Source organism: Talpa occidentalis, unplaced genomic scaffold (genome assembly GCF_014898055.3).
Source record: "Talpa occidentalis isolate TD23 unplaced genomic scaffold, MPIMG_talOcc4v2.1 talOcc4.13, whole genome shotgun sequence".
NCBI lineage: Eukaryota > Metazoa > Chordata > Mammalia > Eulipotyphla > Talpidae > Talpa > Talpa occidentalis.
The window spans coordinates 1,036,569-1,059,474 of NW_023601322.1; the positions used below are offsets into that span (position 1 = coordinate 1,036,569).

The 22,906-nt window shown below is 59.1% G+C and overlaps 1 protein-coding gene across 4 annotated transcripts in view; it reads right to left on the reverse strand.

The window, feature by feature from the left end:
• ZNF236 (zinc finger protein 236) overlaps positions 1-22,906 on the reverse strand; it is a 55,848-nt gene that overhangs the window by 26,532 nt on the left and 6,410 nt on the right. For 2 of the 4 annotated variants that reach the window (XM_054693985.1, XM_054693984.1), the window contains exons 1-9: positions 22,148-22,571; positions 20,881-21,045; positions 14,966-15,144; positions 13,600-13,724; positions 11,281-11,453; positions 9,486-9,629; positions 8,256-8,459; positions 7,175-7,403; positions 986-1,258 (exon numbers count right to left, since the gene is read on the reverse strand). In XM_054693985.1, coding sequence (XP_054549960.1) covers positions 986-1,258; positions 7,175-7,403; positions 8,256-8,459; positions 9,486-9,629; positions 11,281-11,453; positions 13,600-13,724; positions 14,966-15,144; positions 20,881-21,045; positions 22,148-22,348 — 1,693 coding nt within the window. In that variant the 5' untranslated portion in view covers positions 22,349-22,571. Of the gene's footprint in view, positions 1-985; positions 1,259-7,174; positions 7,404-8,255; positions 8,460-9,485; positions 9,630-11,280; positions 11,454-13,599; positions 13,725-14,965; positions 15,145-20,278; positions 20,446-20,880; positions 21,046-22,147; positions 22,572-22,906 lie in introns of those variants that run through there. The other 2 variants (XM_054693986.1, XM_037508393.2) reach the window with 2 other exon arrangements.

The following is a 22,906-nucleotide window of genomic DNA, read 5'->3' on the forward strand; positions in this document are numbered from 1 at the left end:
GAGCCTGCGGCCCGCATGGCAGGGTCACCGCCTCTGATGAGGGCAGTGGCACCCTCTGCACGAGGCTCCACCTCCACTTCCCTTCCTGGGGGACGTTTCCTTCACTTGCAATTTATTATAGGTTAATGAAAACATGGATTCCAAAGAAGGACGTCTAACAAAATGCACTAAATTAAACCACAGATCAGCTGTGGCCTAGGAACCCCGAGGCTAAGTCACTGCTCATGGGCAGGAGGTTTCCTTTGGAGGTGATAAAAGATATTCCCCACTTTCAGCAGTGGCATGAGCTGCATCACCCTGACCTATGCTGTGATGACGTGGACGCCAGCAGCTGAGAACCGCACCTGGGCCAAGCTGTCATCAACAAGGTGGAGCCTGGCCGGGGCTCCCGGCACTGACCATGAGGCATCCAAAAGGTGCAGGCGGCACAAGGTGGCGCCCGGCCTCAGGCCTCGGCACAAAGGGCCCCCCTCAGGGTAGCTGTGTACCCACCGCCGCCTGCCCAGCCCAGCCCTCCAGCCCTGGGCCTGCACAGATTGCAGGGATGGGCCCCCATACAAGGCCCCACTAGCCAGGACACCTTCTGGCCCCGTCCGCACGGCACCCGTGCTCCCTCCCAGCCAGTGCTCGTGAGTGACCCTCATGACATGGCTACCCGGCCCGTGAGGTCAGGCACCAGGGCTCCCTTTACCAGGGCAGATCTGCAGCCGACCTGCAGAAGGCCCTCAATGGATACGTGTGAAAAGACAGAAAATCAGTCTGAGTGGCCAGCTGCGGGCCCCAGACCAAGCTGCGGGTATCTGAGGGCCACGAAGGTGGGGATGCGACCCCCGACATCAGGGCCTGAGCAGCTGGACATCCCGGGCACGACAGGGAAGCCAGCCCTTGCGGTGTTGCGGAAAGGGGCCGGCCCGGCAGGGTGTACCTGCGTGCAGGCGTACCTGTGTGCAGGCAGGTATGCAGGTGTACCTGCGTGCAAGCGTACCTGTGTGCAGGCGGATGTGCACCTTGAGGCTGCCCGCAGTGGAGAAGCTCTTCATGCAGTGCTGGCACTTGAAGGCCTTGATGCCCGTGTGGGTCTTGATGTGGGCAGTCAGGGTGCTCTTCACGGCGAAGGCCCGGAAGCACTGTGGGCACTTGAAGGGCCGCTCGTGGGTGTGGATGCGGATGTGGCGCACTAGGTCGCTGGGCTTGCGGAACTCCTTGCTGCAGTAGGGACACACGTGCCACCGCACCCCGTTCTCCTCTCGGATTGAACCTGGGGCAACACCAAGACAAAGAATAGTCCAGCTTGGCCCGGAGACTTTCCAAGTGCAGACACCAAGGCCCCTGCACAGCTGTCCAGGGTCGGACCAGCCCGCAGCCACACTGATGACCACAGAAACGCATAGCAGCAGCAGACACGCAGCGGCGACGGGGAAGCAGTGGGGGCGGGCGGGCGGCACAGGCCCCAGGAGCCAGGCCGCCTGAGCATGGGGAGGGCCGAGGCAGGCTGGGGCAAGCGAGCCGGCTGCTGCGGGGCCAGTGGATGGTGCATGTGCGGGGAGCCGGCGCAGCCAGCGGTGACGCCCTGCAAGGGGCTGGACGAGCAGTGAGGTCAGAGAAATAGTGCACTGCCAAGGGCAGGGCAGGCCGAGATAAAGACGGTGGCCTTTGTGACTCTAAATGTTATCATCAGCTCTGAATCACGGTTAAACCATTCCCATCAGAAGAGGAATAAGAAGCAGAATCTATGGGACTATATAACAAGTAAAGTTACTTCTAAAAGTTTTTTTAAACACAGCAGAATCACTTTAAAAAATGTTTACTAGACTTACTTATCTGAAACTAAATTAAGTATGTATAGTAATTGAACAGGTAAAAATTCAAGTAAGGAATCCACTTGGGATCAAAAAAGTTTGACCATGTTAATGAAATTTATCAGAAAATTTTAACTATTTAACTATGTCTATATAGACACAGTTTTGTTAGAGAAAAAGAATATCTCTTATGCCCTCCTCACTGGTACCTGTAAATACAATGAATTCTCTGGGTCTTCCTGGTGGCACAGGGGTTAAAGTCCCAGGGCTGTCAAGCTACCGCCAGCCACTGCAGCACAAGTTCGATCCCTGGCCAGGGAACTGACCCACTGGGCGCAGCAGACCTCTCCTGTCTCCCCGCTGCTCCCCTCAGCAGTGTGTTTCAGTCAGTCTGCCTGTTCTGCTCCCCACTGTCTCTGGTGGATCCTCTCAACCCCTCTGCACCTCTGGCCTGCACCCCAGCTCTTGTATGCAAAAATAAATAAAATAAATCTTAAAAAAAAAAAACACACAAAGAATTCTCATTAAAGAGAATCCACAAGGAGAGAAAATGTATTTTCCAGAATGTAATTTTATTTGAAAAATTTATTAACATAAGAAAAGTGAAGTTACATATAAGAATAAAAAGTTACATATAAGAATAAAAAGAAAATAGTGAGCCAGTGGGGTCAGGTCAGAGAGGAACAGGCAGAAGTGGGGGGGGGGGTTGAGCAGGAAACAGCTTTGAAAGCAGGGAGGAGACACTGCTTAAAGCTAACGGGTAAAAACTATTCAGAGAAGCGCAATCATTCCCTGAAAGACTTGCAACCACAAGTAAACACAGGAAGGTGTAAAAGGTGAAAGAAGCCGAATATCTATTAGCTAAAAATCAAACCCAAAAATCTGATTCTTTTCCCAGAGGTAAAAAAAACTGAAAACGCATCTTCAGTTACGTAAGCTGAGGCAATGCAAAGCTGCCGCCAACTTCTAGTTACTCCTGGGAGTAGGCCCAGCGGAGGTCACAGGCCGGGTCCAGACGCTGCCCGAGCCGGGGTGCGCAAGCTCGCCCGGCCAGGCAACATCACGACGCGAAACTGGGCCCAGATCTCGGACTCTGCAACAGAGGGGCCAGGAGAACCCTTGCGTCCCCTCACGGCCCGGACGGCTCTTCTCTTCAAACACACTCACATCACCATCACGATGAAAGGCACTGGCTGACAGACTCCAACATCTAAATATTTTAAAAAATACCTAGATGCAGGAGGAAGTGAATAAACCCTAGCTGAATATAACATTTGGCTGCACAGGTAAATATTAAAAGCAACCCTGATTAAAGCCATGGAAAAGTTCATTATCACTGATATTAATTCACAGCTTTAGAGACACGAGCCAATGAAATTAGCTAATAAAAAATATATGCTATAGGGCCTCCCCGGTGGCGCAGCGGTTGAGCGCTGGGTTGCGAAGCTGCCCGCAGCCTCTGCGGCGCCAGTTCGATCCCCGGCTGCTCCCTGGCCACCGGGGGAGGTCCACATGGCGCGCAGACCTCTCCTGCTGCTCCCTCAGCGGTGTACTTCGGTCCTTCTGCCTGCTCTGCTCCCCGCTCTGGTGAATTCTCTCGCCTTCCCGCGCTTCTGACTGTGCCCAGTGCTTGTATGTATAAACAAACAAACAAATAAATAAATAATAAATCTTTAAAAAAAAAAAAAAAAAAAAAAAAAAAAAAATATGCTATAAACTACAAGGAAAAAGGTAAAATCACTATTTTCAAATGATATCACTCATACGGCTGAAATAAAACTAAAATTCAGAAAAGAGGTTCACATTTCAATACATGAAATCAACACCCTTCATGTCCACAAATCACCTTGAAGAAAGTCTTAAAACACCAAAATGTGACAGAGAAACAGCCTCCCCAAGGGCAGCACACCCATTCTTGGACACAAAGCCCAAGTCAGACACCGGCTCCTCCCGGTGAAGCCTCTTCTACACAAACACTGGGGCGGGTTCTTCAGAACCAGCGTCTTCGGAGCTTCAGCGGACAATGTCGAAGCAGCGTGTGTATAAAACGTTCCCAAGAAATAAGGTGTGACAACTCCATTTCCAAGAAGCGCCAGGCGAGAGGACGGGCCTCCTGCCTGTCAGGGCTGGCCGCCGCGGAGGGCGCGGCCGGGGGGACAGCCGGCCCGCGTGGTGACAGAGACAGTGACTGTGGCAGGGACGCGGCCGGTTCCCACGGCGGGTGCCCAGGTAGGAACAGAAGAATAAAACCGGGTCCATAAACTCCTGTGGATTTAGTTTATAATTTGAGAGGCTAAGACGGCTACTTCCCACAGTGCCAGCGTGAAGGCACGTGCCACACCGCTGCGGACATCACCGGCCAGCACACGCTTGGCCACACCCGCGGGGCGCTCTCTCCGCAGTGGCTATGTGACCGCACAACACGTCTCCCTTCAACTCAACTTAGAAAGGCATAACGCGCGCCCCATGAGCTCACGCGACGCGGTGGTCCTCAAACTCTCAGGGGGTGGGGGAGCACAGCTCTTTGGGGGGAGCTGAGCGCGAGCAGGGGGAGCCGGGGTGGATGGAACCCCAAGGCGGCAACAGCGTCCAGCGCACCGCCTGGGGCCGCCAGGGCGGGCGAGTACCGGATCTCGAAAGCAGGCGCAAAGGTCTGCTCCTCTGTCATCAAGCGCAGTGGGGACCTGGACGGGAAACCCAGGAAGGCCGAGATGGGTCCCCACGCCGGTGTCAGGAGCCAGTGCGCTCCCGAGGGGCCGCGGCGCCCGGCACACGCGGGCACGCGGGGAGATCGGTCGAGAAAGCAAACAGAGCTCAATGTTAACACGTGGGGGATCTGGACGAGCCCCGCGCTGCGAATGCTTTGTGTTATTTCTGCAACATTCTGCTAAGCCTCAAATTATTTTAAAACCAATCCTTAAAACGGCCTTCACAGGTCCACACCGTGGCACCCGACACCGCCGGCGGGCACGGCTCCATCTGCGCGCGAACGACAGCCTCGCGGCGCCCCATCTGCCCGTGGCCGCGGCAGCCGCGGCTCTTGCCAGTGAAGAAACGTGACCAGCCTGAGTGTCCCCTGTCGGCCAGGCGGAGCGCCACGCTGGCATATCACAGGATCGGGTGTCAAGAGGGAGGAGGAGTCCAGGAGCTCCGCACGGCCCCGCTGCAGGGCAGTGGCTGCATGTCCAGAGCTTCCGCAAGACAGAGCCGGGACAGCAGCGGCTGCCCGGTGGGCATGGGGTGCGATGAGCAGGGGTGTCCCCGGGACTGCGGGGTGCATTCGAGGTGTGTGGCACCAGCAAGGGTTGCTATTGAAAAGGCAACTTTAAAGCCCACGCGCTCACCGTGCAGTCAGCGTGTAGCCGCCGCTGCACACTGTGGCCTCCTCGCTCGTCCTCCCCGCCAACCCCACCAGCTCCTGGCCCAGTGTCCATGCCAGTTGGTGCAGGTGCCCAGGGAGCCTGTGCCCCTTGGGGCTGAGGGCAGGCCACTCAGGAAGGCTCCTGGGTGGAGGTGTGGGCCAGAGGCAGGGCAGGCTGCAGGTGGCCACGGCGGGAAGGGCCGTCTCCGGAGGGCACTCAGAGACTGCGTGGGCAAGCCACCGAGCGGAGACCCAGGGCAGAGCTGGGTGAAGTGCGCAGACCAGGCAGGAGAAGCCAGAGCCAGGGGTGAGGTCGCAGAGACGCCTCAGTAGGGCCAGCAGGGTTGTGGCTCCAGAGGCACATGAGGCTGCGGGCCCTTCTGGGTGCGGGAAGGCCCCTGAGGACACCAGCTATGCCCTCTGCACTCCTTAGAAGTCAGTTTCCAAAGGAGAAGGGGAGCAGGGGATGACTCAGTTGAGCCCGAGGCCCCGGGGATGGGAGCTGGAAGGCACGGCGAGGGCAGGGCAGAGAGGGCAGGAAGTGCTCATGACTGTGAAGAGCAGGGCGGGCCGCTAGCCTTCCACAGTTGTCCGTGCTGGGGACAAACGCATGGACCGGTCCTGGCAGGTTCTAGCAGATACTGGCGCTCTCCACCGGGGGCCCTGGGAGCAGCAGGACGAGGCAGCGGAGTCAGCAGGGAGCACGTGAGGAGGCTCTGCTGGCAGCACAAAGTGAGATGCTCACGATTTCTTAGTGCCGGCACTGCCAGGGGAAGGCCGTGGGCCCCTCTAGCACAGCGTGGCTGCCCCGCTGCGGGGGCAGGTGAGCCCACAGCCCCAGCACTGCTGAAGCGCACGCCCGCCCCTCTCCTCTGGACCGCTGCTGCCATGCTGGCCTCGCCCCCAGGAGGTGGCCCGCTGGGGAGGGCACCTGCCAAGGACCGGCAATAGGACCTGCCAAGGACCGGCAATAAGACCGCAGCGGGTGGCCAGGGTGATGCCCAGGGAGGCTCCTGGGGGCCTGGCATCCACCCGTCTGTTGGGGACATGAGTGGGTATTCAGAAGGGCAGGCCAGCCATGGCCTGCAGGCTGCCCCAGCCACAAACACCTTCTTGCCTCTGGGAGCCAAACCACCCAGGAGATAAGGTGCTTGGACTCCGCAGCACGGAGAGGGGCCCCGGGGCGGGAGAGGAGACGGGGCGCACAGTGCCGGTCCTGAGGAGCAAGCGCCCGGCCGCAGGCTGGCCAGGGGAACGCGGAGCCCAGACAGAGATGCTGTGCGTGCACGCCAGGACACTCTTGGTTCCCGAGACTCGGGGAGGCCAGATAGCTCCTCTCTGGGAACATGTCTGTAGAGACACTTTTGCCCAAAATTCAGGAATCTATTGCATTCAGGAAAGACTGAGTAATGTCTGCACAGGCCAAGAGCCCGCGGGGTACGTGAGGAGTCTGGCTGGGCTGGGGTGTCCCCCCATCCCCTGCCCCGCGGCGGAGGCCGCCTGGGAGTGGAGGAGAGGAGGTGCCTGGCCCTGCCTGCCAGAGAAGCTGCCCTGGGCTGGCCCAGAGCGCTGAAGCCTGCGAGTGCGAGGGGCGGCGCGGAGGCGTTTCCTGCTCAGACGCCGCGAGGGCCAGGGGCAGCTCGTGGGCCCCAGCAGAGCGGGCGGCGGGTGCGTGGGGAGGCGCAGGCAGCCGGGTACGGGCAGGGTCGAGGCGAGGAGGCCCTGGCAGCAGGTGCGGCTGGAGGATGCGGGGCGGGTGGGCCTGACAGAGACCACGGGCCCCGCCGGAAGGCCGAGGGACAGGCTCCGCGGGGACAGGCAGCCGAGCAGACAGCGAGCGCGACAGCCGGTGCTTGTTTTCAATTTTAAATATCAAACAAATATCAAATATCAGGCAGACACCGTCAAAGGCTTCCACAAACACACCACCCCACCCTCGGAAGAGAGAGGGGCGCACGGCACTCAGAGACAAGCACACGCCCGCAGCGCTCCAGTTAGAACGAGGTCAAATTACCAGGGAGAAATGGAGATTTCTTCTTTAAAATTTTCTTCTCTTTCTTGTCCAGCTTCCCGGGGCTTTCCTGTTCTTTCTCTTGCTCTGCCTCCGCAGCGTCGGGGGGCTCACCGGGAGCGGGGGCCCCGTCGCCGGGCTGCACCTGCGGGGCGGTGGCCTTGGCATGGCTGGAGTCACTCGGGGGCGCTGCAACTGGAATTGAAGACAGCCCACTGTTTTCTAAGGCTTGCTGAGACAGAACAAAACTAAGAGGTTAGGAGACACGACGCCCAGCTGTGCCTACCAAAATCTACCCCACAGGTGTAAAAGCGTCACCTACAGGACGCTCCCCCACTGGCCAGACACCAGACCCTGCCCTGACAAGTCACCTTGATAAGCAAGACTTCTTTTTCTCTTTTTTGAGACTAAAACACCCCTTTTGATACCTGAACCCCTTACCTCCACCCTAATTAACAGCATGGCATTCACACATCTAAATTATCAGGAAATTAAGTGAATCTGACTTTCAGAAACTTTACTTCACACAACTCTGCTTGTCTCTAAACAAACAAGAGTCACTGTGTCGGGCAACGCCGGGTTCACCCTGCAACAGGAGCTTTCGTGACAACCTGGGCGTTTTTACCCGGCGGCCCAGGGGCCACCACAGATGATCAAGACGGGCGGAGGAGGTGAGGGTCGTCTCTAGGCACGCAGCCTGCCTGCCCTCCCTGCCCCCACCACGTGCACTGCCCGCTGAGAACAAGCGAGAAGCGAGGCAGCAGGGACAGTCTCTGAGTCACAACCCCAAGGCCAAGGTCGTCTTGCTGGCCCTCAGGCCTGGTGAACAGGACAGATACCAGAAGGTGCTGCCGGAAGAGCCTGTTCTTTTAAGTACATCCACTTACGGGTAACAATGACGGTTTCAATTTATTTTTAATTGGTAGATTAAAAACACATTTAGATTCCTGCACTAAGTTTATTATGTTTCACGACAGTCTTTTCAGCACAGATGCAACTTCACCCTGACAAGCCCCGCACGGCTACTATTTAGCATGACCCCAGGCCAGAGGGAGCAAAATGCCCACGCCCGTGGTGAGCTCACCTGCAGGATGTCCGGGCTGACGCCCACAGTGATGCTCAGGTGCTGCCCTGGCGGCACGGGGGGGCTGGGCTCCACCGGGCCCGGCTCCGACAGCTCCAGGAGCTGCTGGATGACGTCGGTCACCGCCTGCGAGTTCTGCTGGCTGGACGCGGACGTGACCTGCACTTCCGTCTGCTGGAGGGGCAAGGTCTGGAAGAGCGTGGCCTGCAACGCAGCGACATCCCCATAAAAATATAAACAATCACATTCATCTGCACGTCCGTTGTTTTAAAAAAGAAACAGGCACATCTTCCTTTTGAGCATTAACATCTAACAATCTGCCAAACCTAAATTTTAAATAAAATCCCTCAGAGACTTTAGTGACAGGCACAGCACTGGCTCTTAGAACTCATGGAATCTGTCTACATGCCTTCAGGGCTTACGCGGTAAGAGACAGTGGATTCAGGGTGGCCAGAGACATGGACGGCCAACCTCCTGTTGGCCGGGAAAGCCGGGGGAAAGCAGTCACAAAATAAAGAAAAGGAGAAAGAAACCACTGTGGTCAAAAAGTTAAGCAAACTTCTAAAACAGGGGAGTGGAGGATCCCGTGGCCTCTCGGGCCTCTGGGAGGAGGGGAGGCCGGTGGCGGGGCAGAGGCCTGAGCTCGCCCAGCCCGGGAGCGCACGGCAGCAGGAGCCCACGGCGGCCGGGCGGCCTCCTCACCGCCACCGGGTGTCCCGGTCTTGACCAGCTCAGGCCGGTTTCTGCAATCACGCTCCCGGGCAGAACACAGAACCCACCGGAAAGAATAAAAATACGTATGATTTGAATCACACAAATCCCAAAAAGTGGACTGGAAAACGTAACTGCTGCCCCCAAATCCGAAGGTGGGGGTTATCACTGTGGCATCAGAGGTGGAGGCATGTTCCTAGAGAAGGCTGACTCTTGAATTATTCCCTGAAGCTAAAGAAATTCCAGTAACAGTCTTCAGTAATGCTGACTTGTGAACAACAATTCCATAAATGAATGGCTACATCTTTGTCATCTGCTGGTTCGGATGACAGCCCGTAAGTCCGGGTCACTGGATACTATTCCAAAGGGTACGAGGATTTTCTTTCACTAATTTAAGGAAAAAAAGTACATTCCCTCCCTTCCATTTGGAAACCCCCATAGTACCTCCATGGTGCTAAATAATACTTGGCTCTAAGCCCACAGTCACGGTGGGTGTGCTGGGGAGGAGCCGGCGCTCACCGTCAGCACGTGCGCGGTCTCCGCGGGGCCCGTTGGGTTCTGGGGGCCCCCCATGTGCATCTTGCTGATGTGGGTGTTCAAGCTGCCCAAACTTTTAAATACACAGCTACATTCTGTGCAATTGTAGGTAGGTCCATTCTTGACCTTAAAGCATAAAAAAAAAAGAAAAATGTGATGTTTTACAATTATTAGATAAAAATATTCAAATCATGGCAAACTAGAATTTGCCATTCTATAAAAAGTGACAGAAATAATCTCTTTAACGTTATTTCTTTCTTCTAAATTAGCTATAGAATCAACAACCCAGCCCTTTAGTCAACATTGTGCGTATGAGGTTACTGAAATTTCAGTCTTTTCTGTAAATTAGAGCTGGTTTGGGAGTAAAAGAGCAGTTCTCAGCTACTCTGACTCAGTGACAACAAAACGACACCTGTCCCGAGTGTCTGCCAGGGCCGAGCGCTCGCAGGGAGACAGACACGCCCAGCCGAGGCTCTGCAGGCCAAGGCACACACAGGGAGGAGGTCGCACGGTGACGGTCTCACCACCAATGGCCCAGCGGCGGCTCTTCAACCACGACAAAGCTGACAGTGGCCCAGAGTGTGGCAGCGGGGAGGCACAGGGGTGCAGGGAGCCGTCTGCACCTCGAGCCCGGCCAGTCCTTGCTGCAGCCACGGGGCTGGCCTGGGAATTGACAGGCCGCTCTGAGCTTGGGGGTGATGTCTGTTCTACTTCAAGTACCTGGTTAAGAACCCAACTTAGGCTCCAGGGTCACGACAGGATGAACACATACAAACTCATCTCTGGAAGCCGTGCCTGGGCCACCTGTCTGCACCTCCACCCGGGCCAGCTGCCCTCCCTGAGAAACCTGGACATTCAGGGGCACGAGGAGCATCTCATAAGGGCTGTTCTGAGGTCTAGGGGGGTTTGGGGGTGCAAGCAAACTGCAAAGTACTCACTTTTCCAGAAGCAGCCCCACAGAATGACAGCCGGCCAGGCTTAGGCCCCAGGTCAATACCCCCTCCCCCCTCCAGCACACTCCTGGGTCTTTCTAAGGTCTTTGGGTCTTAGATAATGAAACTTAGTTTTTAAAGGTAACTCATGGAATTCTGAGTCTGTTATATAGGGTTTTTTCATTTCAGGGCAGCTCAAAACCTTACTCCAAGAAAAAAAAATAATAAGATACTTATTTACTTTTAAGAATATGGTAGTTTTCATTCTGCAAAGCAGACTGTGCTGCTTGAACACTTCTTTATATTCTATCGGTCAGCCAAAAAGGAAGACACCACTTCACGTCAATTAATAGAGCAGAGATTAACCTGCTTCACAGACACATACTTTCGGGGACTTTACTAAGGAGTCGGGACCATCAAAACTGTATCGGTTTTGCTGACATAGAGCCTGGAGGAAAACAAACAGGCCGGGAAGCTGCCCAGTGAGCCATGGGTGGGGTGAGGGTCTAGGGAGCCGCAGCAGCAAGAGCACTTCTCTCCTTCGGTTTTATTCCTGTCTTTCCAGTTGTACACTCGACGGTCTCAAGTCCACCGAAGGGAGGAAGGGCCCTGGCTGTCAGGCTGGGGATGATTTTCAGCCTCTGCGCGTGACCGCTGAGGAGCCAGGAAGCGGGAGCCCGTGGTCCCCCCAGGAGTCAGCCACACAGGCCTGGCGTGCGGAGCCAGGCTGCTCTGCGTGAACGCTTAATCCGCGTCCCCCAGGAGGGAAGAGCTTCTCAGCCCCTCAGCCTCCAGGTCTCCAGAGCAAGACCACACCCCTGGCACGCACCCCCCAGCCAGGTTACCTCGGAGTGGACTCTCTGCACGTGTGACTGGAGATTCCCCTTCTGAGAAAAGGCAGCAGGACAAAAGGCACAGGCGTGGGGCTTTTCACCTGTGTGCTTGATCATGTGGGTCTGCAGCGCCCCCTTCTGGTTAAAGGCTTTCCCGCACTCGCTGCACTTGAAAGGCCTTTCCCCTGGAGAGGGAGGCGGAGGGTCAAAACCAGCCCGGCTCTGGGCTAAGAGCAACACTCCATCCCTGCCACCCACGACCCCGCCCTCCCTCCAGCCAGAGCACCTCCCAGGCAGGCGGCGCCTGCTCAGCCCTGGACACCACAGCCTTGTGTCCCTGCAGACTCCCCCGCCCCGCCCCGGCCACGCCCACACGCCCCCCCCCCCCCGAGACCCCAAGGGTTCCACCTTCAGAATAACCAGGGTGCCAACCCCGCCCCCAACCACTGGCCAGAGGCTCCCTGAAACCGCCTCCTAAGGCGCTGCCCGCTCCCACTCCCGCCCCAGGCTGCTCTCAGCACAACTGACCACGGCCCCACAGGCCCAGCCCCTGCGGCAGCAGGCAGACTGGCGGAGAGCCCTGTCCCAGCGGCCCGAGGGCGCCAGAGCCCGGGCTCTCTCCGCAGGCGGCCCACCCACCCGGCTTCCCACTGACCTGCCCAGACACGCCGCACTCCCCGAGCGGATGCTTCCAGCCCCACTCACTGGCCACATGTCTTCAGGCCTTTGCTCAAAATCAGGTCCTCAGCGGTCCCTTTCTAGTCACTTCTATTCAACACAAACACCTCTCTCCCTTCACTCTGGGGTGCTCCCACCCCCTCTGCTCCACTCTTGTCCACGCACCTTCACATTACTCATTATCCACCTTTCCTCATAAGAACTTCAAGTCCAAAAAAGCAAGTCTGTCTGTCTAGTGCGCTTGCACCCTCAGTGCCAGCAAATGGCGCGGCGGGGACAAGGCCAGCCCGACCCCAGGCACAGGGCGCCCCACCCCCGAGCACTCGCAGCAGGAGCAGCGCCACTGCACAGGACGGCAAAGAAACAGTGTCATCACTTGTACGTGACGAACAAGACGTGACCGACGAGGCTTCAACAAATGAGCAGATGCCTGGGGGAGGAGGCCGAGACAGGCGGCGAGCGAGACCCGCGGCCACATCTAGGGAGCCGCCCCACTTGGCCCTGCCCTGCCCAGACACCCGGGGTCAGGCCCGCAGGGTGTGGTAACCACCATCCCAGGCGGATGAGGCCTGGCCCTTCCCGGACCGACCGGAGGGAGCAGAGCCCTCGAGCCACCTTCCCAGGGAGCTGAGTGCCCGCCCACAGCCCCCGCCCTCAACCCGCAGCCCCCCCACCCCCGCCCGCCTGGCTGACCCCCCACCGTCCCTGTCGCCCCGCACCGCAGCCCGTCCCAGCAGCCATCACACGCGTCCAGCGAGCACTGGCGCGAGGACGGGGCCCGCCGCGGGAAGAGGCGCCCGTGCGGCCGGGGCTCTGCGCATGCGGAGGACAGGCCCGAGCCCAGGCAGCGCGTCACGGCTGGCGGCCCGCGGGCGGCGTAGATGCTGACTCGACTCCCTGACGGTTCCTGCTCCGACCTCACACTTCAACACACGGCGTTTCCTAAACTCATTCTTCACCGACTGAAGCTGCGAGGAAGACAGAGCGTGCCGTCCCGCGAGGGAATGGGCGGCCACAGCTCCACTGACGCTGCTTTCGTCTCCCTGCTCTGAGGAGCAACCATACCCTGGCCCTCTGGAAACGCCGACGTAACTAACACACAACTGGACCTCCAGGGGCCGACCAGCCCCAGCTCCTGCCGGGGAGGGCCCCGGGACGACGGGAGGCCCACGGCGGTGACGCGGCGGCCCAGGCCCACCCGCGCCCGGAGACGGCGGCGTGCCCCCACCGCCCGGCGGCCGACAGCTCTGCAGGAGACGTGGAGGGCCTTGGGCCACGAGTGCTGTGCACGGCGCCAAACCCTCACACAGAGCCACGAAGGAGACGGGGCGCGGCTCAGAGAAATGAAGCCTTTCTAACTCTTGCTGTTTAATAGCCCAGCTTGCGCCAACAAGACCGCAGAGACTGTGGAGGCCGGAGCTCTGTGGGCGGAGGCGCCCGGGGGCCACCCCAGCCCCGCAGAGAGCAGACGCTACTTGTGGCCGCAGCCGCCCCACGCACTCCCACTTGTGGGTCACGGTGCCTTCACAACAGCAGCGACAGCCACGTCCCCGCGTGCGGGAACAGCACCACACGGCAGACGGCACCAGAGTGGAGGTGACCTCCGGGGCTTGGCCCAGGGACTCTGCCCAGGCAGCCACCCACCCCGCGCACCTGTGTGGATCCGCACGTGCCGCGTCAGCTGGCTGGGCTTCTGGAACGTCTTTCCGCAGTGCGGGCAGGAGTAGGTGAAGCTGCTCCTGTCGATGTTCCGGTTGTACGACCTCGTGCTCGACACCCTGGAAAGACACGGGACGCTCTGAGCCTCTGCTCCCGCCGCAGCCCCACGGCCCACACCCGTGGGGACGAGAGGTGCGCAATCCGCGCTTGGCGCTAACTTTGAGCTTCCAGCATCAAGTCCATCTCCCCACATCAAATGAAAACTGAAAGTTTCTTGAGCTCAGGAAGCTGCAGCATGCTGGACCATTGGCAGGCCTTGCCCTGTGCTCCGGGCAGCCGCACCCTCCCGCCTGCTGGCAACACGGAGCTCCGCAGTGTGGGGTCGCCCACCACACTCAAGGAGCAGCTCAGATCTGACCCGCCCCAACAACGCTTGTCCCCCAGGCTGCCCATCGCACAGGGAGGGCGCTCCTGCCTCACGGACCCCTCCCTCTCCCTCGGCCCCAGGCAGCGGGCCACATGCCATCTGGCCTCTCCGGCCAGCACCAGAGCTTCAGAGCAGAGGGGTGGCCTGACGCGCAGCAGTGAGAGAGGCACTCGGGCTGCCCCCCCAGACTCCCAGCTCGCGTGGGGCCGCCACTCCCAGGGTGGTCCTGGTCCTGTCTGCTGCAGACTCCGCACACCGCTCCCACCCCCCCAGGGGGCTCCCGGCCTCCCACCCTTCTCAGAGGCAGAGCTCACTGCTGCTGGCACGGGGGTGTGCTGGCCCAGCCCGTGGAAAGGAAGCACCAGCACAGGCGGGGGAGCAGGAAGTCGCAAGTCCCAAGTGAACCAGGAGGACAGGCAGCCTCCCGAGGCGTGACGCTGGATGTGTGTCCAGACGTGGGCACAGCTGCCGGGACGCTCACCGGGCTGCTCAGGCTAAACCCGATGCTTGATTCAGGGGGTCCGCAGCCGGGGCGGGGCGGGGCACTGCCACCAGGTCTCCTGTCTGTAAATCGGGGACCTGAAGGGTCCGGCCAGGTGGCCGTGTGCAGCGACTACCTGAGGATTTCGTTTTTTGTGACGATCTCCAGACACGCCATGCAGAGTGTGAACAGGCCGACGCAGCCCAGAGGCACTGAACCCACCCCCTGAGCCTGCCCAGTGTGTCCCTCACCACCCGGCCAGCAGCGCTATGACACCGGCTGAGAGTCCGCCCATGCAGCCCGAGCCCATTCCCAATCTTCAAACCGCCCTTCCCACTGCAGCAGTCAGCATCACATGAACACGCATGGCCGCGCCAGGCTCCGCGGCTCATGAGCCACAGCGCAGCAGGCCCCGCCCCAGCTGTGCAGCCCCACAGCTGCCAGGGCTGTACCTGATCTTGTAGTGTGTCCTCATGTGCTCCTTCAGCTGCGCCGACGTCTCAAACTCCTTCCTGCAGGCCCTGCAGGCGTGGGCGCGGGAGGCGGCCAGCTCCTGGCGGTGCTCCTCCATGTGGACGGCCAGCTGGCTCTGCAGCGCGAACTCATCCCCACACTCAGGGCAGATGAGGTTCTGCAAGGAGAGGCCCGTAAGCAGGAGCCCCCCACGGCGCTCACGCCCACACCGTGCCCCCCGCACGCCCGCGACTCTGACCTCTCAGACAATCCTCCTGTCCTGACGTGAATATATAAACAGCACTTCACTGGGAGAAAAAACAACAACACAGGGGCAGGGCGAGAGGAGACACACCCTGGGGCCGGCCCTTCTCCCGTGGCCTGGGGTGGGCACGCTGGGGTGCGGGACAGCTCTGACGTCAGCCCCAGGAGGCCGGGAGTCGCCCTCGTCAACGAAGGCCACGGTTGACCGGCGACCCGACGGGGATGGCTGCAGAGCTGGAGGGATGCCCCCGCGCCCCTTCCCACTCGGCTCACGGCAGCGCCGGCACAGGCCAGGGCAAGCACAGCCCAGACGGCAGGGCGGGCAGGCGCGCGAGTGGAAAGAGCACACGGGGCTTCCGAGGCGGATGACGACCCCAAACAAGAGTGCGAAATAGTTTCACAACTTCATGCACAAATTATAACCCACGCGTGTAAAACACTCTGACTCGCGAGCCGCTCACAGACGTGTGGAGAGCCCATCGGAGGCGGCGGCGCGCTGGCACTGCTCGGCGGCCGGTGCGCGAGGAGCCGGGGGTGAAGGGAATATTCTGAGCAATCCAGTAAAGACACAACCTGCCCAACTTTAAGTTGGCGTCACTTCGTAATAATTTAAAGAAGGAACGGTCAGACCGTTAGTGTTTTGCTGACAACAAGGACGGGTCTTTCGAGGAAACTGGCAAAAAATACCCGACAAAATTTTCTCCATTGAAAGAAAAAGGTCTCTCCACTTGTTTTCACCACAAGATGCCCCCGTCCCACTGACAGCGGCAACAGGTGCTCGACTTGTGAGCAGGAAGCACGTGTGACCCCTCCAGCCCTCCCGTGGCCCCGGCACAGCTCTGGCTAGACCAGCCTCGGTGCACTCGCTTTTACCTGGTGATCTCAGAAATGGCCACATTTTTGAGTGAAAACTCGGCCTTATGGACAATTTGCTCCCAGGGTGAAAGCAGGATCCAGCAAGCCCGGGCCGGGCCAGGCGGCCAAGCGCGATCGAGTGTCGGGCCGCAGCCTGCACCCGCTGGCCGAGAGGAGCCCGGGAGAAGGCACACCCGGCGGGAGGGCGGCTCCCCGCACAGTCAGAGCGAGCACCACGCTGGGGCCAGAGGCTCGACGCCAGCCTTCACACAGCGGCCACCATGGCAGGACATGCGTGGCACTCAAGCCTCCACCTTGCCGAAGCCAGGGGGTGGCCTCAGAGTGCCTGCCAGCACCTGCCCTTCCCCCAGTCCCCAGCCCCCAGCCCCGGGGTCTTTCTCTGCGCCCCTCTGACAGTCCCCCTCACTTGTGCCCCCACACCCTTCTCCTGCCCGGGGCCTCAGCCGCCACGCCCCCTTGCCCACAGGAATGCCTGGAGTCTCGGGGCAGCAAGGCCAAAGCCCACCAGCCATGGGCGCTGCAGAGACACCACCAGCACAGGGAGCTGGGGAGGGGGTGCTGCCTCCTCTCCGACGCCCCAATACCCTGGGGGGAAGGGCCGCGAAGCAGTGGTCACGTTCCCAGTCCGTGTCTGGTGGTTTCGACAGCTGTGGAGAGCGGGGGCAACACAGAGCTGAGGCCATCGGCCCTGACAGCGCTCAGTGCCCGAGGACGCTGGAGAATGGAGCACCTGCACGAACGACAGTGCCTGAGCAGCCCCGAGAGCACCTAAGAAAACGCCCTATTGGTATCAAATGCATCGAAGACTTCATGTACGGCACTATGCAGCCACTGGAGAGTGACATTCACTTCTCTGACCGTCCTGTGACTGGTTTCAGCTGAACCCCGGGGGCAACCTGCTTCCCATAGCCAGAGTGTAGGGGGCGCCTCTGCCCGGGTTCACCCATCGCCCTCGACCTCCCCATGGGTCAGGGCACCTCCACCAGGCCTCAGCTCTGCTCCTGCTTTGCAGACAGGCGCAGAGGCCTGACAGTCCCGGACAAAACGCTGAGTACTGAGCCCTCTGACAAACAGTGCTTTCAGCAACTGCCCCTGCTGAGCTCTGCCCTGTGCTGAGAGCCGTGAGGGCCGGTCCCGTCCGGAGAGCCGTCACCAGCGTGCGCTCAGGCTGAATGCTTCCTCTGCGCCCGCTGCTTCGCGTCGGCTGCTTCCCGCCTCCCGCTCCCTGCTGCTCCTTCTTGCCCTCCTGGGTGACTTTTCAGAACTTTTACGAACGGACACCGGCTGATGTGCAGTGTGTGCGCACGGTGCTCTGGGAGGCTGCGCTGGGCGACGCAACACGTTACGTAAGGAGGCCACACCCCCGGCAGAGAGGGAAGAGCAGGGACCAGACGTGACAGCCCTGACGACTACATTTCCCACGCACACGGGGCAGGAGGTGGTCACGTCCGCCTCAGCCATCAAGTATGACTCAGGGAGATGAGCCGTCATCACTTCGACTACATTAGCCAGGGCTCCCGAGACAGACCAGGAGGGCGTGCGTGTGAAGGATTAACTGGCTCACCGGTGGGGCGGCGGACCGCGCCGACTGTCCCAGCACATGAGCGGCGGCTGCAGCGGGCACCGAGGGTAAAGGACACGGCGTCGAGGAGGAACTCTGCTTTACTCCAATCCACCAACTGCAACACTAGCCTCATCCCAAACCGCCCAGGAGGCTAGAAGAAGTGTGATGTCGCCGGCCGCCGCCAGGCGCTCCTGCCTGGTGACCCCGCCGCCTTCCCCACAGGCTACCACCTGCTTGCACTCCTCACCTGGAGGCGCCCCCACGATTCCCAGTGGCGGCGCCCATCTCGCACAAGGAGAAGGGTGGCCCTCGGAACTGGCCCCCGCGGGCATCATCGTGTCTTCTGCCCCCGAGCGCTTGGTTGTGCTGCGTCTTGGCAGAGGCTCTGGACTCCCTGCTGGGCCCGCTTGGCTTCACGAGCGCACCAGGCTCCCGTCCCAGGAAACTTGAGTGGTTTCCAGCCCACACCCCTCTCCCCATAGCACCGGGTCCAGGCACAGGCGCCTGCTGCGTCCCGGAGCTCCCGGAGCTTCCGCCGACGGGCTCCCGGATCTCTGTCTTTCCAGCCATGGGAGTCCTCGGTCCACGCCAACATTCTGCACGCTGGGTTTTCATTTCCACAATCCCCCTTTGCTGTCGTCGTCACGTCCTGCCCTTCCCATGGTCCCCACAGCTCAGGCAGCACTTTGTGCCGGCGGCTGCACGGCCTCCCGGCACCCAGCTCCTGGCCGCGCAGCGACGGCGTCCACGGGGTCCTCACCGGGCCTCGCGCTGTCCTGGCTCCAGCCCTACGAACGTCTCTCTGTGTTCAGAACCCTGGGGCGCCCTCAGTGCGAGCCGTCCGCTCCCCCATGAGCCGGGGCCTTGCCCTTCAGCCGTCCTCGTCCTCGGGCCCCTCCAATCAGAGGGCTCTCGCGTGTTTCCCACCCAGCCTGGAGCCGCCGTCAGCAGGCCGGCCCCCCGCCCCTGCTGCCCGCCTGCCGCCTGCGTCCTCAGTTGGGCTCCGGGCGGCCCACACGGCCTTCAAGAGCAGACACTCGGGGGCTGGAAGAATGACTTTAGGCTTGGAAAATACCCCCAAGTGAGTCACAAGAAGCAGAATCTGCAAATAAAAAGAAGGTAACAGAAAATCTGAGCATGGGACATTTAACAAACTTGCCAGGAACACCAGCATCAGGGCCTGAGCAAGCTGCTGCGGCGGGCGTGGGCTGGAGCAGGCGCCGCGGCACCCGGGGAGGCCAGAGCGGGGCGCAGACCCACACTGACATCCTGCAGGACTCTGCTCCGCACACGATGACACGGGAGTCGGACGTCTTCAAGCGACCAACAGGGCCGGGGCCCAGACACGAGATGGCAAGAAGAGCCCCCCATCTGCTGCCGGCTGGAGCGGAGACAACAGAACCCCCTGAGCTCGCCGGAGCACGCCGTCTGGGACCTGCACGTCCTCCGCCCGGCAGGCCCACCTCTAGGGACTTCTCAGACATTTACGACACCCGGGGCTCTCAGTGCCGAGCTCACACCGGGGCCATGTCACGCACACTGTGAGGGAGCTGGCCTGTGCGCTGGGGGTGTTCAGGAGGACTGCCCCCCACTGGAAGCCAGGGGCAGAGACTGGCCTTCCTCTCCACGTCCCGCACAGCCCAACCACTCACGCAGTGCCCGCAGCGCATCCCGCCACTCAGTGCCAATATTTTCTGCTTTTTAAAAATAAGGCAATGGTCACTCCCAATGAGCCCTGGACCTGAGGGGACAGGCGGGGGGGGGGGGCGCAGCAGCACTGCCAGACCACGCCGTGGCCGGGTGCACAAGCAGCCTGGCAGCGGGAGTCTGTCCCGGGGCACACAGAGGACACGGAGGGAGGCCTCCACCACCAGCGTGTCCACTGCTCTGGAGGAGGAGTCTGAGGTCTGTGGCATTAGCAAAGGGAACAGTTAAGTCTGACGGCACTCGCCTGGTGCAGGAGTCCTGGACAAGGCGTCACAGCCAGCCGGGCCAGCGCCGGCTCAGCACGTGGCCTCTGGGACGAGGGCCGGCCCCACCAGCCCGCGGACAGAGAAGCACTTCTGCGCGTGAACGCCAGGACCGCCTGGAAGCCCACAGCCCCTGCGGAGAGCGTGGGCCCTGGAGGGAGGCCTCAGCTGCGCCCACTCCACCCTGCCCACCCGCAGCCCTGCGGGTGCTGCCAGCCACATCGCTCCTGCTCCTATTTATTTATTTACTTATTTATTTTTAAAGATTCATTTATGCATACAAGATCCCGGGTACAGACCAAAGCTGTGGGGGGTGAGAGGACTCACCAGAGACAGAGCGGGGAGCAGAACAGGCAGACGGAACAAAGACACTGCTGAAGGGAGCAGCGGATGAGTCAGGAGAGGTCTGCTGCTTCATGTGGGTTGCTCCCCGGCCGGCTGGGGATCGAACCCGTGCTGCAGAGGCTGTGGACAGCCTGATAGGTTGTGCCCTAACCCCTTGCACCACCAGGGAGGCCCCTCCTGCTCCTATTTAATCTCTAAATTTTCTCAAACATGCATTACTCATCCAGTTTCAAAGGAAGACAACATTATTTTATAATAAAAATCAAAGGCACACGGACCAAGAGGACACACACCTACGATGCAAGCGTGACGTCAGCCTTGGGGCGCAGACAGCACGTCGCAGCCCAAACCCCGCGTCCGCGCCATAAGGAAAGACACCGGCATTCACCGCACTGCCTTCAGGTCGGTGGAATCAGAGGTGACTGTTTCTCCTTTTCAGTTTTGGCACTTTCTTAATTTTCTACAGTAACGACAAAGAGGATGGCGACACTCCGTAGCCACAGCCTCTCACGCTGCAGCCCTCGGCCCACAGCCCCGCACAGCGCAGGCCAGCAAGGCGCGTCTCCCAGACAGCCACACGGGCCCCCGCCGCCCTCTGAGGTGCCAGCTCCGGCCCTGCAGCACTGCAGGGCTCACATCTGGGGAGGAGTGCGGCGGGGCCTCTGTGGGCCGTGTGGGGCATGGATGTATTCACCCCTTCGGAGCATCCACATGGGTGTTCTGACGTGGCCAGAAAAATAAAATGTTTTCTCAGTGGACCGGAGATCAGCCAAGGCAACGCTAATGATAACTAACGGATACAAAAGGTTTCTTAAGCTAGTTTATATGTCAAGTCCTCCCAAGGATCCGATGCATCAGAAAAATCAGTTCACAAAGCACAGGCCAGGACAGTTACCTCTTCCTTCTCATGCAGCATAACATGCGCCTTGAGACTGGCCGCTCTGGAGAACTTCTTGTGACACACGGGGCAGGTGGGGTCTTCCCCATTGTGGGTGCACTTATGAAGGGTCAGGTTGAATTCAACATTAAATGTTTGGGGGCACTGGTCACATCGATGTGGCTATTTGGAGAGAAAAACCAAGAAGCCACTGAAATGCAATCTCTCTGCAGTCAGCGTCGCGCACATGTTAACAAGCACCGTCATCTACAACCTCCCCGGGGAGCTCCTGAGCGCCTGGACCCTAGACAGGCGGCCTGGGTGGACACAGCGGGCTCCCCACTGAAGGTCTCCCAGGAAGGAGGCACCATCAGTGTGGAGTGTTTCTGAAGAACAGAAATGCGCGCATAAACGCAGCAGGAGGTGGTCTCCCTTCCCTCTTCTTCTCTAAACAAAAGCATTTCAAGTAAACAAGTAAACATACATTTTTTTTTTACTGGATTTTTAAGAGAACTGCTGGTCTCAGTCTAAAATTTTCCCCAAATGGAAAATATTCTGCCACTTACTTAAAGAGACGTGAAGGGATCCCTGGTGTTTCCCTCTGACCTCTGGGGGCCCCCTGGAGCCCTTCTCTCTAGTCCCTGGCTCGGCCCGGCGGCAGCAGCCTGTTGTCCAGGCCCCGCGTGATCACGCGCGCTGGAGGCAGAGCCAGCCTGGGCTATCTCTGTCTGCTGCTCAGGAGGCCCCTGGCATTCCCTGCTCTCAGCAGGCTCACCGTCTGACATTCCCCTACGGAGAGAGCGTCAGCAATAGCCTTTTAGAACTGCAGCTGTCCCTGCGCTTTCCTTCCAGCCGGCTGGCCCGAGCAGGCCATGGGCACTGCAGAAGGGGCTCAGGTCTGCACTTAAGACGGTGCTGCTCCGGCCGGGGAGGACCTAAGATACCAGGACGCCAAGTCAAAAGCAAGGCCACTTAGGGTAACACTCCCTGCTGGAGAAAACACATCAAGATATGCCAGTTTTGTGTCCCGCCATGCTGGAGGTTGAAGCTACAAGCTATTCCCTGGTCTACTCATCTATGATGTCAACACACACATTCACCGCTAACACCCTCTCTTAACCAGCACCGGCAAGAACACCCCACACTAAACGCCTAGTTATTATATGACTGTGAACGCCCCACAATCCCCACCATCCAGGGGTCTGAAGTGTGAGAAAACATCTGGCTCCATGGCCAACTGGCAGCCCCCAGGCTCCATGCCCGCCCGGCGGCGGCAGGTACGTACCTTGTCATTTCGTTCGTGCTCCCTCATGTGGCGCTGAAGCTGGGCCTCTTTTGGAAAGGACAGCAGGCAGAGCTCACATTTATGGAAGTTTGGAACTTGACAGGCATAATTAGCGTTCTCCGCATTCAGTGTTAAAGCTCCATCTACAAAATCGCATAAGTATAGACAATAAATACCAGTTGTTATTCTCATGACATACATCAAACTAGATTATTTGGTTATTGTGTAGAAACCAATATCGTCAAGGATTTTTGAGTTTAGATGAAATAAATGGCATAGATTTTTCTAAATGGGGGCGTTTTCGTAGTTAGAAATGAGAACATGGAGTGACTGAGACATGAGACAGCGGAACCTTACACACTCGCTAGGAGGCGTTTCAGAGACCCGACACGGCGCCCTGAAGCCTCGACAACCCGCACACCCAACTCACAAAGGCCACGCGTCCTAGACTCTGCCCGCCGGTCTCTGTAGGTCACACTGCCCCCCAAGTCACTCTGAAGCTCAGTGAGCTGCACGGCATTTTAAATCACTCAGCAAACGATCTCTAGGAAAATATAAAAGCTAATTCGCTGATTCAACCTAATGCTGGAAAATGCAGCAAAGCAAAATTAAGTCAAAAAGGAAAACCTTCTGTTCTCTCCTGTGGCTCCGGCCTCAGGGATCAAGGACCCTGACGCCGGGCCGTGGTGGCCTTGAGGGTCTTCCTATGAGTTCATTCAGTTAAATGACCCTAAACCTAGAAAGTATTTCCAAATAAGA